Below are 18,214 nucleotides of genomic sequence, written 5' to 3' on the forward strand. Positions count from 1 at the left end.
TCTAATGTCCAGTTTACCTAGCTCCCAGGTCACCTTGGTTACAGCACTAAAAAATTATACACCATAGGTGAATTCCAGAACAATTTGCAAACATTGGCACAACAAACTTGTGCGTCAACTTCTAGTGCAGTGATTATGGAGTTAAACAGTTTAAATGCGGCCTTTCTGACGATCTAGAGGCATATGAAAGAAACACATGCACTTATTCGAACTTTTATCATGCCAAGCCAATAGCATTAACACTTTAGAAATTTTCAAATGCATGTGTTACACAATTTCAAGTAAATTTTTACCCACTGAAATCTGATACCACCTGTCCAAATGAGCTGAAGACACGGCTCTAGCTAGATGTACACTGAACCACAAGAAAGAAAGTACATGTAAAATACGTTACAACTGCAATAGGCTCTCTACCGGTGCAAAGATAAATAAGTTTAATAAATTTTATGATACCTTAATCAGTCTTGAACATATTTTGGAGAACGAATGGACATACATGCACAATGACCCTTTGGCCAAAGTTGGCCTTCAGGATAAAATTGGTGGAAATTACCAGCACTATTTTCACAAATTAAAAACATGAGTTTCCAAATTAAACAAGAGAGGAACTCCTACACTAAACATAGTGTGACTCAACCAAGAATGCTCAAACAGGCAAAATTGGAGGTCTACTGTCGACTGTTGCCTCATTTTAATCCATCTCCGCTTTTCCGCTGGATCTGCCACACTTGTTTGCACTATGATCAGCAGAGAGAACTCCTTACTATGTGTTGTCGTTAGATGCGATTATCATGGATTTGTTGAGTGATGGGACACTTATTTTTTACATTCTCTACACCATTATCTTTTATGTCAGCCAAAAACTGCCCATTAGCTGGTGTGCACTGGCCAATTCATCAGCCTTGAAAAGATCCTGGTTGATCCTTACTGGCCAGTTCATCAGCCTTGAGAGATCCTGGTTGATCTGTACTGGTCAGTTCATCGGCACAGAGAGATCCTGGTTGATCTGTACTGACCAGTACATCAGCCTTGATACATCCTGGTTGATCTGTACTGACCAGTTCATCAGCCTTGATATATCCTGGCTGATCCGTACTGGCGAGTTCATCAGCCTTGATATATCCTGGCTGATCCGTACTCGTCAGTTCATTGGCCTTGAGAGATCCTGGTTGATCTATAGGGGCCACTTCATCAGCCTTGATAGATCCTGGTCGCTCCGTACCTGTTACTCCATCACCGTTGAGACATCCTGAACTGTCTTTGTCAGGACTCCCTCTAGGACTTGCTGGCAGAACCGGACTGCCTGTGTTTGATACTGGACAGGGATCCACCAGGAAGGAGTTGACCTGAGCAACGTTGGGACCTACACAATATATAATAAACAGAAAGCTGAGAAAATTGGCACAAAAGCCAAATTATCCTCTAGGACCTATTACAGTTACCTTCAATCTTGCAACAATCACTTTGAAGTAGCTCTTTACAGTTCAAATATATACTTTCTGCCCAAATGGAAACTGAAGAGGTCACTAAGGCAACGTAGTATGTCCAATTTGCACTTCTTCAGGTATACCATTATGCCAATAGAAAGGCATTTTGCACTCGGTTAAGACAAAAAATGTAGTTCCATTATCCATTTTTTCTTGGATTTTTTTCATTCAGGTACTGAATACATATTTGTATACATATATCTGGGAAATACAGTGTGCATGTATGTCGTATTGCTGTACGTAGCATGCAGGAGTAAACAACCCACATGAAGGGTATTTCTGTGATCCCCATTTTTTCCCTCCATATTATTACTTTCTCTTATAACTTCTATCATTACACAATCTTCAAAAAATCGAAGCATTTCAAGTTAAATATAGCAAGCTACCTTAACTGAATATACAACTTTCATTGTATATTCAATAAATTGTTAAAACAATACATGCAGCAGTTCTGAATATACTTTGGTAACCTACAGATGGACTGAAATATTGACAGACAACATCAAAATACTTTGTTCAATGTTTAATCAGGGATTAAAAGCAATCCCAAATTCATCACAACAATGATAAGATTGGAAAACAATTCTAAGATTCCGTTTCAATTTATCCAAGCCACTTAATTCACCTTGGCAATCAGCAATTGCCAATGTAAATGCCAAAAATTCGCCACAGCAAAGAAAATCTTGTGAGCAAGATCATGACTCTTGTGATGTAAATATAATTGAACTTAATTCAAGTATAAAATGTGGTTTAAGGTGTCTAAATTTGTTGTCATTTAGGCCTAAATGCCTACACTTTCACAGTAGGGGGTGGCATTCATCAGTGATAGTCTAAAAATAGAACAAGGCTTTGTACAGGGACAAACCAAATGAAGAAATGTCACTTGGTGCAAGTTCCCAGAGAAGTTGCAAAATGCAAAATTTGTGAGGGCTTCCACTCTAAGAATTTTTTGTTGAATTCAGGAAATTTTGTTTCACAAATTTCCAACAATTTGGTTTGAGGTATCCTTGTTATCAAGAAGTGTAATTTGAATGACCCATGTGTCCACACTGTAAACCCATCATCATCTTGTGGGTACCCATGTCATAGAGCAAAACTTCTGGGGAAGCCAGAAGTCCATAAATCCAACAACAGTCACTCTGAGCAATTTGTAGAAAAAAATTTCAAAACGAGGTATATGTCATAAAGACTAACATAGATAGGAATCTAAGGTATTTCTCTTGAAGTAGTCCAGGGATTGTAAGTTTTACTGAACAACCTTATCACTAAGCAATAATTTACTCTGAACTGATCCAATCAGCCAGATTTTCTATTCTTGTAAAGTGTGTCAAATTTAGAGTTTCTTCTGTTTGGTACTGCTAAATAGGACACACTTAATTATTTGACACCGTTTTCCCAGATGTAGGAAAGTGAAAGGGTTGCACCCACAGAAGCTATAAGTGCCATGAAAAACTTTGTAAACATTTTTACAAGAATTTCACACACTATGACAGAGAAAGAAGCTGAATGCTTCTACATGAAAGATCTGATTTTGTTGAACTGTGTGTAACGGCTGAGGGTCATAATGCTTTAACACGGTCACATGGATTTGTCCATCCCGCAGCTATGAAATCATGATAATGTGCGCTGGAAACAGCTATCCAGCTTATAGATACTCTTCAGACTTTTCTTGGGGCTATTTGGGCTTAGGAAGAACTGTGAATTGAGAGGGTTGATATTGCACTCACAGTATTGGTAAGTCATAGACACATGAATCAGATTTAACATGGCCAATGGCAGAAATCTTAAATCACAGAACTTTGACCAAAAGCAATTCCAACAATCGTTTCAACAACAGTGGGGCATAAAAGCAGTCTAAAAGTAATTCCTTTAAGCGCATTTTAGTTATCACACTTATATAGCAGGTGGAGCACCAGATGGAATGTTGCATGAACCAAGATTTCAAAGTTTCCCTTCTTTCCACAAAGTGGTCCGGGAAAAAAAACTTGAATAGTAATGGATTACTAAACTTGTATGGCATCGATACTACCAGTCTGCCAAGACTTATGACAGCCGGACCTGTGATGCCAAAGTATGATTTAGCATGTCGCTCGTGTCCGCCAGCTACAGATCAGATGCTGGAACACAGCACATCACAACCTCAGAGGATTAACTCCTCTTCAGTTTGAACATGCATTCCTGAAAAGTGCCATATGACGACAACTGTGCTTTTTGTGACAACAACCTTGACATTTACCTTGTCACTGATCCTTGTAACATGTAAATAAATGAGACCAGGTCATGAATTTTGTAATTTATGGTTAATTAACACACATGCAGGGCATCACACATGGAACGTCCCAGGGAATCCTGGATGTTTCACCTTTAAACCGTATATGTGTACCTGGTGGTTTTTGCCCCAGTTTGGCTTGGCGACGCTCTTGGGCTCTGCGCTTGTTTGCTTCAATTCTTTCAAGCTGCTTTGCCGTGAGTCCCTGAAAAACGTTAAAAAACAGTTTCAATTGAAAAAAAAAAAAGAAAAAATACCTAGATAAACAGACATAAATCTACATGTATTTTGACCCAGCAGACTGGGAGACCGTGTAAACAAGAGCAATTCTCATGTCCATATCACAAGATGTGAACCACGGCACCCATAAAACAGAACCTATCACCCATTATTTAACTGGTAGACCATGTAGTATTAGAGCAGGATTTTATTATACGGTCATTTCACGTCAAATCCATGCAAATGACCTCTTTGCGTTTTTCTGAAAACATTCTCAACAAGGGTTCTGGTGAACAACATACGTCTCAACAAAAGCATTTGTTTGAAATGTATAAAAGAATACCAGCAGCACTCTGATCAGTAATGAAGAGAATCTTGATGGGTTTTGATGATAGGTATGTGGTTACCAGGACAACTGTACCAAAAATGAAATATTTATCCCAGAAAACGAATCCCAGACAAAAATCACATCAATTTATTAAACATACAGGACTTAACTTCCGACGGTGAATCCGATTATTGTCATGACTCCCATAAACCAAATTTACGGGAATCTGCTTGGGTTCCCGTCAGAAAGACACAAAAATAAATTTCAAAATGACCAACTGTTCTCAAATTTCATAACTATGCCTCCTCTCATTAAGAGAGTACGATCATAAGCATGGCCATAATGCATGTTCTGTTCGACTCTTTACACGGTATTTCAAATGGGCATTGTTGTTGTTCGTCATGATAACTTTGAAAACATATGAACACTAGAATCTCTATAATGATGAGATCAAAATAAACTGTGGACTAGTTTTCTAATTTTGAAATGAATTACTTAACTGCTGGTTTTATCTGACATTGCAAACAAACTCTTCCGCATAAACTGACTGACAAATAATGAAATACAGCAGTGGTCGAAATAATCGCTGGCCTGCTGATAATGAAATCTTTGATGTGATAGCTTGAGTTGGAATAAGAAAAGGTGGCAGGCCAAGCTAAAGCTTTTAACAGCAGGGAGGGACAACAGGGGCTTTACATGTGTACACAAATCTGGTGAATTAAGGCGTGATATGTTAACATAGTGGGAGTTCATTAGTCTTTAGTTTAATCGATCTTCGGCATGCACGTAAAAGCGAAACAAAAGTAAACAACAGCATGTGCTGGTTTCTAGTGAATCTCACTAAGATACAGGCTATCTCATTGGCTGTGTCTCTCCTGTGGACCAATGAGTGAGCTAGCAAACTCTCGAAAATGCCACCTGTTCATAACAAGGCAATGGCTGTTTGACAGCCAAAGCAGAGGTAGCTGTTCTGAGCATCTACAGAGGATGATTAAACTGAAACACATCCAAAACTAATGAAAAGATTGCTAATGTGAAGACATTTTTGTAAAAATATTTTGCTGCCTCTTTTGGACCGATGAAATGCCGGAAGCACGGGAATCAGTTTGCTTGTAAATTTGAGCAACAACAACAGAGTTCTGGAATTAAAGGAAAGATTTTATTGTGGCATGCTAATGTCAAATGTCACAGCAATGTAGTCAATCCATTACAGTTCAACAACTCAATCAGCTATTTCATCTTGAATTCAGGTTCAAATCTATAGAGTAAGCTTCTCATCCTATCGAAAAACATTTATTGGCTCCTATTTTGAACTCGAAAAAATTGTGCTGTTATTTTAGACTACATGAAGACTACTTCCAGATGTCTGCTGACGTATATCTGACTTTGAGTGAACAACGTTAGAGGTTACGTCAAGATTCAGATTAATACAGTACTATTACAGCAGATTTATTTTATTTAGTTGATTCGTGTTTTACGCCGTACTCAAGAATATTTCACTTATACGACGGCGGCCAGCATTATGGTGGGAGGAAACCGTGCAGAGCCCGGGGGAAACCAACGACGATCCGCAGGCTGCTACAGACCTTCCCACTTACCTATTGCAGTAGAAGTACCCCTTTCATTTGCAATAACTGTAATTTGATGCAGATATTACAAGTATGATATACAATAAGAATTAGGTGCCTGGTGTAGCCCACAGGGAGTTATAAAGCGGCAAGAGGGTTAACAATGAAACCTGAGCTGCTTTTGGTGGAAATTTAAGAAGTCTTCAGCAAATATAGGAAAATATGGAAGGATCTGAAAAATATAGTAAGTATTGGAACACGGAGGCCTGCATAACACTACAACCATCTGACAGTTCACGGCTTTATATTTCCACTATAAAAATATAGAGCAATAGTGTTCTAAATTTTCAGTTATACTGCGGGGGTTAGCGGGGGGCGGGGGGAGGGGGGGGAATCAGAATCAACATCAAATAAAGCCACAATATGTTCGACAGCTTACCCCTGAAGAAGTATCACCGAGAGCTGCTGAGGCAAGTGGAGTGGATTGGCAGGTTGAGTGTGTGCTGAGAGAGGTGAGCGGGTTTAGCTGTGATTGATTCCTCTGTCCATCCTCCTCCCTCATCAGTTCATCTAAGACCTCTTCCTCATCCTCCCCAATATTTCCCACATTCTCAGTCTGCAACATATCAAAACAGTTGAAAGCTTAGGAAACTGCATTGCCTGAATAAACCACCAGTCTTTGGAAAAGAAGCTTTGCCACCTACCGTTTTTCTCTTGCGCAGCTTTCTTTACACAGACATTTGAGATTTTCTGCAAATCAGTGTCTTCTAAAAACAATGAGTGAACTCTCTAGTCAAGTCTTATCAACAGGCTTTGCCCTCTTTGACATGACAGCAAGATCAACAGAGCGTTGATCAATATCGTAACAATATTGACAGCTAACTTTCACACAAGATTCTGCTGAATCAAAAACGACAAGGTGACAAGAGCGTGCATACACACCACCCTCTTTTTAAAAACTTATCTTTCAAGGTCATTTTACAGTTTGAAATGCAATATTTATAGAAAGCTTTTGAAAACATACTAGCCTGTTTGAGGACATTTTTAATCAGTGAAGCGTTGAACTGTTGTATTTATTCCACACCATTTTATTTATCTATTTGATTGGCGTTTTACGCCACAATCAAGAACATTTCGCTTATATGACGCCGGCCAGCATTATGGTGGGAGGAAACCGAGCAGGACCTGGGGGAAACCCATGACCATCCACATGTTGCTGTTCTTCCACACTAAGAGTGATATAAGCTGAAACACATATGAAGATATTTTTTAGTCCACTCTTTTGATTTCAACATCATGAATATATTACAATGGGCATCTCATCCATACTGCTATTAGTTTTGGGAATTGTTTATTCAGCAGCTATGGGTAGGAAACCACACTGGTCTTAACAACCATTTATAGGGAAATCAGTTAATGAATGGTAAAATGAAAATGATGGAAGTGAACTAAACATCCCATTATACTAAACTATATGATAAATCTCATTTTAAGGATGTACATGTATGTTTAAAAAGGAGTCCATTACCTAGAGTGAGTGAGTGAGTGATTGGGACCATTACCCAGAAGTATACAACTTCCCTATATCTAGTCGCCAAAACACTTTACTTTTCTTCCATCTCTAATACATTAGGTGACGTATCTGCGCAGCCACGCATTTTTTCTCTCTCTACTGTGGAGCTGATGCATGATGGGATCCAAACGCGACTGTGTTGAAAGACTTAAAAAAATTACGATAACAGAAAGTTTTGTAAAAGGGTAAGGTCTTCGATAGTAATTGTTACAGAGTTGCTTGGAAATACAAAAATAGTCAACGGGTTTACAACTGCATGCCAACAATGATTATCGAAATTGTAGTTGTTAAATATGGAGTTTCGGTTTCAAGGTGCAGCCAGTTCTTGTATCAGACGTTTACGATTAGATTTCACATGATTCAGTTCACAATTTCCGCCCACGAGGTTGGCATTTTTCTCCACCAGGTGGCGCGAGCTTCTAAGACGACGTAACAAGTGTATTGTGCCGCAGGGACCAGCCACATGGAAGTTGCATACTTTTAGGTAACTGACTTCTGGTTTAACCACAGGATGAAAATAGGCACTCGTCTTGTAAAATACGAAGCTTATCAACACACTGAATTCTCACCTGTTTCTGGTTACTATTACTTGAATTGAAGATGTCCTCAGTTTCATCTATTACAGCATTCTCTTCGTTCTCAACTGGGATGTCGAGCCTCATCCTTTTAATGTATGTCTGCAGTTTAACAGAGTAATGCAGGTCTGGAGATTATGACTACAAAGGTATGCAGACCAATTACTGAAGATTTAGCTAAATGTGCAGTTCTGCAGATTACAAAACAGTGTTCGGCCCAGATTCACAAAGCGACATATTTTTTATCGTACCATTGTCGTACAGTATGTTGTACGTCACTATTACTGTACCACTGTCCTGTACGTCTGATTATTACTGTATATGTACGACTCTGTGAAAGTGGTCCCAATTCTGCAGACAGTGCAGTTAGGCATATAAACTAAACAATACACTTTTGTAACATAGCCCCTAATGGCACCAGGGCCATGTAGTGGAAATGGTTGTGTCACTGAAAGTATTTCTCAACTTCACTAAATCATGGAATTGGCACCTCAGTTCTTAACATTACCTGAACTTCTCTCTTGGTACCTAGTTTTTCGATTCGTTCCAAAACTTCATCAAAGGGCATTTTTGGGAATAGTCGGTGTGTCCAATGTTCCAAATACCTCATCACCTTCTGTACATCTTCTGCCTACATAAACAGATGAAAACAATTTTAACTTCTCAGCTTTTGGGCTGAGGTGCAAATAAATCTTATTAAAACCTGACAAGGATATTGTCAGACATCAAATCACATGTAGTCAGCAACAAATACCATTCTTTAAGTCTTTGATTTGACCCAATCCGCTTTTGATCCACAGTCTCTCGATTTCTAGGCAGACACTATAACCTTTAGGCTGCCGAAGCGGCCTGTTAAAAAAAGGAAATGAATTACACCATGAGCAACATTTGCGCTTCGCTTTCAGCCGTTGTTTAAACCTCCGTCTCAACTTCCTGTAGCTTATGAAAATCCGGTAGACTTCCTAGCGTGAACGAACTCTGCTACCACAGCCTGGTGACATATTTTGGGTCAAATGTAGAGCACAAAGTCCTGACAGACAGACAAATTTATTGCATCACAAGTAACGTACAGGCATTTACCGAAAGTTTTCCAACATGGAACAAAAAAATTTACCAGCCCAACCTTTATCAGAACAATGCCTTGTCACCCACAACAAACAACTTTTTAATGATGGCCTTGCTCACAAGAATTCTCTTACCTCATGACCTTTTCCTTTGAGCCTCACATCTCTGAAAACCTTGGGTAGAACACCAATACCTCTGTCTCCCGTCAATCTACAAATGTACATGAAAGACATTAAGACACGCAATTAAGTTAATTTATATGTGTATCAGCAGTCCTTGCAACTAACGGAGATGCTAAGTACGTGGGATTTCACTATAATAATGAAACACATCTTGAGCTTGTGTATTTTTTTATTTGATTTGTGTTTTATACCATACTCAAGAATATTTCACTTATTCAATGGCAGACAGCATTATGGTGAGAAGAAGAAAGTGGGTAGAGCCCTGGAGAGACCTTCCCACAGAAGACCAGAGAGGAAGGCAGACAGCGTTATGGTGAGAAGAAGAAAGTGGGTAGAGCCCTGGAGAGACCTTCCCACAGAAGACCAGAGAGGAAGGCAGACAGCGTTATGGTGAGAAGAAGAAAGTGGGTAGAGCCCTGGAGAGACCTTCCCACAGAAGACCAGAGAGGAAGGCAGACAGCGTTATGGTGAGAAGAAGAAAGTGGGTAGAGCCCTGGAGAGACCTTCCCACAGAAGACCAGAGAGGAAGCCAGCATGTGAACTTACTTAGGTTCTATTCCAAGTCTCTAATGTCTGCCATACCTTTGAATGGGTTTTGGTGATAAAACTGCTTTTGCGAAACAATCTGAAGTTGTGCTACTATTCTCTCTGGAAAGATTTGGTCGCGTAACTTGGCAGCCATATTGGATTTTGTTCAAAACCAAAAAGCATTAGGCCACTGAAGCGCATCCATGTCTCCATATATAAAAGCGTATTTCTAAAAACTGAAAGAATGGTTATCAAAGGCATACCCCTGGTAACTGAACTCACCTTGCAGCATCCAGTTTTGGCTGAACTCGCTGGACAGTTCGTTTTGCGGCTCCTTTAGACAAATCCCGTAACCTAGCCAACACCGCATCATTCTCTGTAAAGGACAACGTGTATACTCGTATTTATTCACATGACATCTACAAAGTGATATTTATTTATTTACACGACATGGGTTTACTGTGTGACATTGTTGATGGGAACAATCAGCGCATCACTGGTTCTCAGGAGATGTACCTTCAAAAAGGAAACTGGAATCTGAATGTCCAAAATACTTTCCCTCTGATTTTAGGTGGTGTTGATAGCTTCAGCCCTTTTAAGGCAAGCAGAATATGCTGAACAGTGAACCTGGGCTTAGCACATAGTGTGTAATTTCGTCTCTGTAATTTCTGATGTGTGGTTACCACATACAGGACTTCAGGCCGTTGAGATCCAGCCCTAATCGTTGTGGAACAAGTGATAAGCCATTGTCATTAATACATAAAAGGTAGCACTATGCCGTGTATTTCATCTCTATAAATATTTATTTATTTATTTGACTGGTGTTTTACGCCATACTCAAGAATATTTCACTAATACGATGACGGCCAGCATTACGGTGGGAGGAAACCAGGCACAGCCCGAGGGGAAACCCACAACCATTTTCAGGTTGTTGCCAGACCTACTCACATACGGCCAGAGAGGAAGCCAGCATGAGCTGGACTTGAACTCACAGCGACTGCATTGGTGAATCTCTATAAATATGTGGCCTCTCTATTTTATGATTATCAAAGCTAACATTCCATCAGGTAATTCACTATTTAAGGGTCTCTTCATCTTCTCATTAGCTGATTTTTGCTGTAAATTCTGCGTAACTCCTACCCTGGTCATTAGAGTGATTTCGCTTATCAGACTTTTGTCTTGAACTGTTTTTATGCAATGAAATTTTTTTTTTTTTTTTTTTTTTTTGGACATGTTTGGAATAATATGTCACGATAATTTCAATAAAGCACGGTTTCATTCATCTAGTTTCTCTGTATATAGGTGTTTAATGACTTTAAATAATTAAAATAGTTCCATATTTTTTTCTTTACCTTTCTACCTGCATCATTGTTGACATGTCCTTTTATAGTAATTTACGCATGACCACTGTATATTGATTCATGAATATGAATATATTTGTAGTTTCAAAATGATGTCAAGACTAATTGCACATATTTTGAGGTGTCTAGATTAATGCTCCTAGTTGTAAGTTTTCTGGGCATCCTCACTTCACTGGACACAGTTTTTGCCAGGCATCCTTAAACACATTTAACAACAGTAATTTGTGCTGATTGTCAGTTTGCAATATCATATAGGTCAGCTTCAATTGAGTTCATATAGGCAGAGATAATTACTTTAATCAGTGATCCTCTCCGGTCGTACGTGGGAAGGTCTTCCAGCAACCTGCGAATGGTCGTCGGTTTCATCCGGGCTCTGCCTGGTTTCCACCCACCATAATGCTGGCCGCCATCGTGTAAGTGAAATATTCTTGAGTAAGGTGTAAAACACCATTTAAATAAATAAATAAGTTAATCAGTGGATGGTAAAAGCACACAAAAAAACCCCCAATTGCCTCCAGGGAGAGTTAATCAGTACATGGAAAAATGACTTTTATGAACCTCTATCACATCCTTTTTTAGAAGTACTGAACTTTATTTAAGCCGCTTTAATTAATCTCGGCTTAGAGGGTAACTGGACAATCATACATCCTTTAACTACCTGGCCAACTCTGCGTGACTTCCCAAAAGGGGCTGTGTGTTATACTAAATCAGCATCACTTCATTGCTGATCGACTCTTACAATGCCACAAACTGATCTCTACTGAAGAAGTTGAAAGACTGCTTGGAAACTGGGCAACTGCAGGTAGTTCTAGTTTGATTGGTGTTTTACACTACAGCCGCCAGCAATGAATATTACTAATCTAAGGAAACTGACCCCACGAGAAACCCGCACCCATCCACAAGTTCCTGTTAGGGACAATTTCAATATTTACAAAAGTACAAAAAAAAGTACAAAATGATTAAAGGCGTATGAAAGTGCTTTCAAATAGCATACAGGTATATGTATATAGACATGTATCCACTACAGCTTACATGTGCTGTGGAAAGGACTCACCAATATTAGGTACGGCATCAGTGGCATCCCCCAGGCCCACTGCTGGCGGCAGATCAGGGATGGAAGTATGATTGGTGAAAAGATCCTCGTCTGCCTCACCCACCTCAAATATATCCTCCATTTGCAGATCTACAGACTCCATGATACTCTTGTAACAAAGCCTTTTCACCTATGACATGGCCTCTGCAAGAAAGGATAGTGTAAAGTGCCAATAGCCTCTCAAAGGACAAATCCTCTCATCCTAAGCAGATTTAAACAAACTTAGTGAAGATGGATCCAGATGAGATGTGCTAACAAATCTGCAAACACTAACACTGTGTGTGCACAGCCAGATTTCAAAGATCTTGAAAGAACAGCATTCCAAACAGCTATACTTTATGCCATTCCAATGGCATGCCTTCCTGGACTTGCGATCATGTGGCATGCTAGGTTTACTGTGTTTATTCCACAACACGCATTATAGGTTTACAAACTGTAGCGGTAACCTTGTTCCCATTTCTTGAGCTGATGACTTTATAGCAGATTTTAAAGTATCTTTGTTCTTCAAATTAATTTTTAATACAATTTGATAGAAATTACACGATTTTTCTTGATGTGTGCGTAAACAAAATTATGTTACGCTAAAAATGTTTGCTTTGTAGTAAATAATGGTAGTAAGACTTGGGGTGTTTACGATGGACTATCTTTTTTTAACTTCTGATCTAATAAGCGACCTAATTTTGGACAGGAACTGAAACTCTTCAATCAAAAAAGTCACAAATGTACACACTCTGATGTAGAGAAAACAACAACAGTAACATAAGTTTTTGACGAAAGGCAGTTATGCATGTGAATACTTCTCTGATCCATTTTCTGTAGCGGGTTACTGAAACGTGCATAATGTTTTGACAGGTGCGTATTGCAGCCATTCTACGCCCTTTTTGAAAAACAGTCCCGTTTTGTATTGCAGCCATCGTTTAAGAAGGCCTCATCAGACATGACGTGAATCGGTGTATGGTTTACCATGGGTTGCCACTGTGGCTATAATACCCCGCCAGCCCAGTATACGTAAAGAGATCAAACAGCCATCTGGGGCTACTACTTGCCGTCTTATCGACAGACCTTGATACCCTAGAAAAATGACAAGCTGCCAAGGCCAAACTTTGAATTCGAGGCCTGAATTTCAGGCTGAAATATGAACATTTGCTGGCACTTGACTTACTCTACACATTCGTACAGCAAATATGCGAATTATCAGTTTCAAAAAATATGATGTTGTGCAAGTGAACTTGCACAACTTGGAGCGAGATGCAGTGGAGCGGTGAGTCATCGCCTGGTACAAAACAAAGACATCACGCAGCCCTCAACAGCGCGCTCGTCGTACTCACTGATACCCGGCGTATTTTGGGTTAATATCAATATTTGAGCTCCAGGTAAGATAGAAAATGACTTAACCTTACGTTCGGTGCTTACCATTTCTGACACAACCGTGCCGTGTTCGCCCCACTCCAACGAACATATCAGCCAGCTTTGTTTCGCGGCGAAACATTTGTAGATTTAAGCTAACGAGGCTACCAGCGACAGGTATGCGAATGGGCCCCTTTCCGTAAATGAGCCCCGTGACTGCCTCGGCCCTTGATAAACGACATTTTCCTAGCCGCTGTTTCGACATAAATTAAATCGCCATAATCATGATATACCGTGGAGGTAAGAGATAGAAGGAGAATTTCTCATGCAATAAGCCGATAAATCCATTAAATTCATTACCCTTTGCTCAACATTTGTAAAAATGTGTAATTCCTGGAGATTTCGTTTATTATTGCATGGAGGACATAAAGGATGCTTGTTAAGAATCATGAACAACTCACATGATTTTCATAGAAAATTTAATATTACACATGTACGTGTATTTTCTGCTTTCTTCGTATGATTCCAAGATCAAGACGCCATGCATGCAGCCAGTCCTTTCTTTGCATTGTCGGTCTGCTTAATCGCTAATAAACAACCGACTTCAATGTGCAAAACATTTGTATGAGTAAACAAATTCATAAATAGTATGCGGGGATAACCTGGAGAAGATTTCTCTGAGGAGCACTTAGGTTCATCTTCTGCACTTTTCCTATTAGGCCTAGATGAAATTAATGAAAATAGAAATGAGAGAGGGAGTGAACTTGGAAACTGTTTCGCAGGGCAGTAAGAAGCCAAATCTTACGGAAGTCGAAGCAGTAGCGCATCAGATATTGGTTCTATCCTTACAAGGAAATTAACAAAGGCGACTCTTTGGAAAGGCTGACTGAAGAGTCTTGTGGAGCACACACGTGAATATGTGGGCAAGCACCACAAGTCAGACAATATAGGCAGTGAAGTTATTCACGCAAACACATCAGCAGTTGTAAACATGAATGTATATACACACACATGTTGATGACTCAACATACGATATGGAAACGCCAAGGGCACTTACATGTCTGTATCAACCAGTACTGAGAAAAGACGTTTCCACAACCAGCGTGCCTTTAGACATTTTTCCGTTCTAAAGAACAGTGTTAACCCCTACAGCTCCGACATACAATCCACAAAAAGCAAATGTGTATAGCGGGCCTCAGACAAACATTTCAGCCCTGTATCCAATACCCCTGTGGTGACAACAATTCCTACTGAAGAAAGAGTTAACTGCTCAAGAGAGTGAATAACAGCAAGTCTGAAACGAGCTTGAGAGCAGGATTTCTAAGTGTTGTTAGAGAACTAAGCGTCTCTGTCACGAAAGAGATTGACTTTGGGGCCGATCTCTGTCAAGTATATGCTCTTAGAGAAATAGCGCCGAACACCAGTAATCCGCATCGAGGAATTGATGAACGTTTCGGCGCAGAAAATGGCGGATTTACCCCCAGAGCGCCTGACGCCAGCACCTCCTTTTATATACATGTATGTTGGTGTTGACATGTTAGGTCAGTGGAACATATAGTCTCCACACGTACAAGAGGTCAAGCAGCAAACGCTGGGCAATCATGTTCTCATATTTGGTCACGAGAGCAATACACATTCAAGTTGTCCTCGGCATTCATTAACGCGCTTCGAAGATTTCTGGCTGTTCGAGGTAAGGTCAAGCAGTTCCGGTCTGATAGTGGCACAAATTTCGGTGGGGCCTATCTCGAAGCTGATCCCATCAATGTGGAAGATAAGGTGAGCGGATGTCTGTACCACACTCGAGTGGAATGGGTTTTCAATCCGCCACACTCGTCGCACGTGAACGACAGCTGTGGACGCATGGTAGGCATCACAAGACGTTTTAATTCCATCCTCACATAGGTAGCTGCCAAAAACCTGACTTACGACGTCCTTGTCACGTTTATGGCAGAGGTGTGTGACATTGTGAATTCTCGTATTGCACACCGCGTGTTCTGTGGGGGAACGAAGGTCGCGGTCTAGATTGCGGCTAACAGCCATCATAACACCACCTTTAAAAATTTTAACTCGGTTAAAATTTTTTAAAGCAATCAGAAATCTAAGAACTTGAAACAACTATTAACCGAGGCGAAATGCCTGTCAGGTAATGCCACGACAAATGTAAATGTTGTAATACTTCAGTCCAATTTTCTGTCCAAGCTTTCAAGCCCTTTATCATAAATGCATGTAGAAACTGCAACTTCAATGAAACCTAGCTGTTAATTTCGGGCTTGCATTTCCAATGAAGTACTGTTATGCATGAATGCGTTTCGTATTATCCTGAGAAAATAATTTTAAAAAGGGTAATGGTGAGAATTTAATGGTAATATTTTGGATATATATATATATATATATATATATATATATATATATATATATATATGTATATTATATATACGTTTAAGTAATTGTGCCAAAATTATACTGTCACAAGATGTATTTATTTATTAGAAATGAAATTCAAGTTTGCACTTTGTGATACCCTATATGTTTACATCTTTACACTGCTCACCGCAGTGTTTAAAAATTAAGGCATTACTGTGGGGCGTTTACATGAAATGTAACATGTCCGCGGAGTAAAATATATTTCATGAAGTTCCAGTAAAAATGGACATTTGGCGGATTTATAGTGTCAGTGAAGACAACAAGCAAACCACATTATTATTTAGATAAAACAGAATGAGAATGTTGAATCAGTGCGATAAATTTGAGTATAAAAGGGGGAGAGAGAATGAGTTGCTTGATTTGTCTGTGTGTTCACAATTTCTTGATGGTGCATGGTGCATGGTGCATGGTGATAATGGCCCCTGTTTGATAATGTGCAATTACAATTATCTACGTCTACAACCAAATTTTGCAAGTACAGACTGGTGTAGTGATGATATTGCTGATACGCCCAATATGATCCAGACATTCTCTTCTGAACTGTATGCACAGTGTCTTGAGCTTTAATACAGGTCGCCTGTCAGGAAATAACATAGCCTCGTCACATGGACAACATCACATACACGTACGTAACGTGCGGCTTAGAATACACTTCCTGTGAGACAGGGGCTTCCCTCGACAGAGTCCCATTGACAGACCTGCAGCTGGTAGCCCCCACTTGATTTAAGCGCCAAAGGATACGCCTGGTCGAAAATGCACGGCCACTTCTCCAGACTAATGAATATGCATATGATGACGTCGCGGTTTTCCGAGTGTTACTTTCTTCATCGTGTTTTACATCGTGTTCTTCGAAGCGGGTCGGCACAACCGGAGGGTTGTGGTTTATACAAAGATCATGGCTAGAGGTTCACGAAAGTGGTCGCAAATTAACAGGACATCTCAGATATGCACGCTAATAAAATGATTTTTCCTGAATTCTGTGTACACTTACAAAACAAATGTTGCTGTGCATATTATTGTTGTTGTGTGGCTGTCATATGCTTTGATAAAGTTATGTTTCATTAAATCATGTCTACCAAAGTACACTGTCGAGTGTAGTGTATACAGTCCCCCGAACAGCCTATACGCATGTACATTAACCCTACATTCCTACTCCGTATATAAAATAAGTGGCCAGGGGGGTAATTGTACTGGCTCATCTCTCCCAGGTACAGGGATCTACCTTCCCCATACGGTTGGGCAATTATCCTGGATTAACATACTCCGTTTTAGGGGTCTACCTTCCCCAGGAAGTTGAACAATTATGCTGGATCAACTTTTCAATTATGCAGTGTTAACCCTCCCAGTTATACGGGTCAATATACATGTATTCCACATTACCTGTCCATTTTTTCTGAAAGTAGAATACACTTTTAACAATTTCGTTAACATTCTATTTATTTATTTGATTGGTGTTTTACGCCGTACTCAAGAATATTTCTCTTATACGACGGCGGCCAGCATTATGGTGTGAGGAAACCGGGCAGAGCCCGGTGGGAAAACCCACGACCATCTGCAGGTTGCTGTCAGACCTTCCCACTTACGGCCAGAGGAAGCCAGCATAAGCTGGACTTGAACTCACAGCGACCGCATTGGTGAGAGGCCGTTAACATTCTCGGACAACTTGCTACTACATTAGGAAAGCAGGTATATTGGAAATTATCTCCTTTCCATTGGAATCGGTGGTAATTTCTAAGTTTTGGTGAAACAGGCATTGAATAGTAAGCGTCTTTCAGGGCAACCGACACCATAAAGCAGTTAAACGTCATCAGTTTCACTGCAGTCAACATAAAATACAAAATCAAAAAGAGGGCCTTTCAACCAAAAAAATGGTATGTAATACATACATGTACATAACGAGAGATTCAACATTGGGCAAAGATTACTAATTTCGAGGAATTCATGGTATATATTTCGGCGTCCCAAGTGAAATTAAAAGCCGGTGTATGAGGTTCGTCGGATGCACTGTAGGCCTAACATCCCCCGGGTCAAAATGGCACGGGTACTTTTTTTGTATTGGTTTATAGTGAATTTATGTGGTGGAATATAATACGTGGCATGGTTGATCTTTCGTGACGATGTTAAAAGTTTTAATACAAGAGCGTTAGAGCTTTTAGCCAGTGGGATTCCAGTCGGTTGTACTCTATATAGATTAT

General features: G+C 39.9%; 1 protein-coding gene across 1 annotated transcript; it reads right to left on the minus strand.

The window, feature by feature from the left end:
- Positions 1-888: 888 nt before the first annotated feature.
- On the minus strand, positions 889-13,741 carry LOC135472335 (TIMELESS-interacting protein-like). The gene is made up of 9 exons (XM_064751797.1): positions 13,662-13,741; positions 12,210-12,392; positions 10,077-10,170; positions 9,219-9,294; positions 8,528-8,650; positions 8,014-8,121; positions 6,311-6,487; positions 3,871-3,961; positions 889-1,363 (listed from the first exon to the last, which is right to left on the minus strand). Exons 2-9 carry the CDS (start codon positions 12,349-12,351, stop codon positions 897-899), a joined length of 1,278 nt encoding a protein of 425 aa, XP_064607867.1. The 5' UTR covers positions 12,352-12,392; positions 13,662-13,741; the 3' UTR covers positions 889-896.
- Positions 13,742-18,214: the final 4,473 nt, after the last annotated feature.

This window comes from Liolophura sinensis, chromosome 8 (assembly GCF_032854445.1).
Source record: "Liolophura sinensis isolate JHLJ2023 chromosome 8, CUHK_Ljap_v2, whole genome shotgun sequence".
In the NCBI taxonomy this organism is placed as follows: Eukaryota; Metazoa; Mollusca; class Polyplacophora; order Chitonida; family Chitonidae; genus Liolophura; species Liolophura sinensis.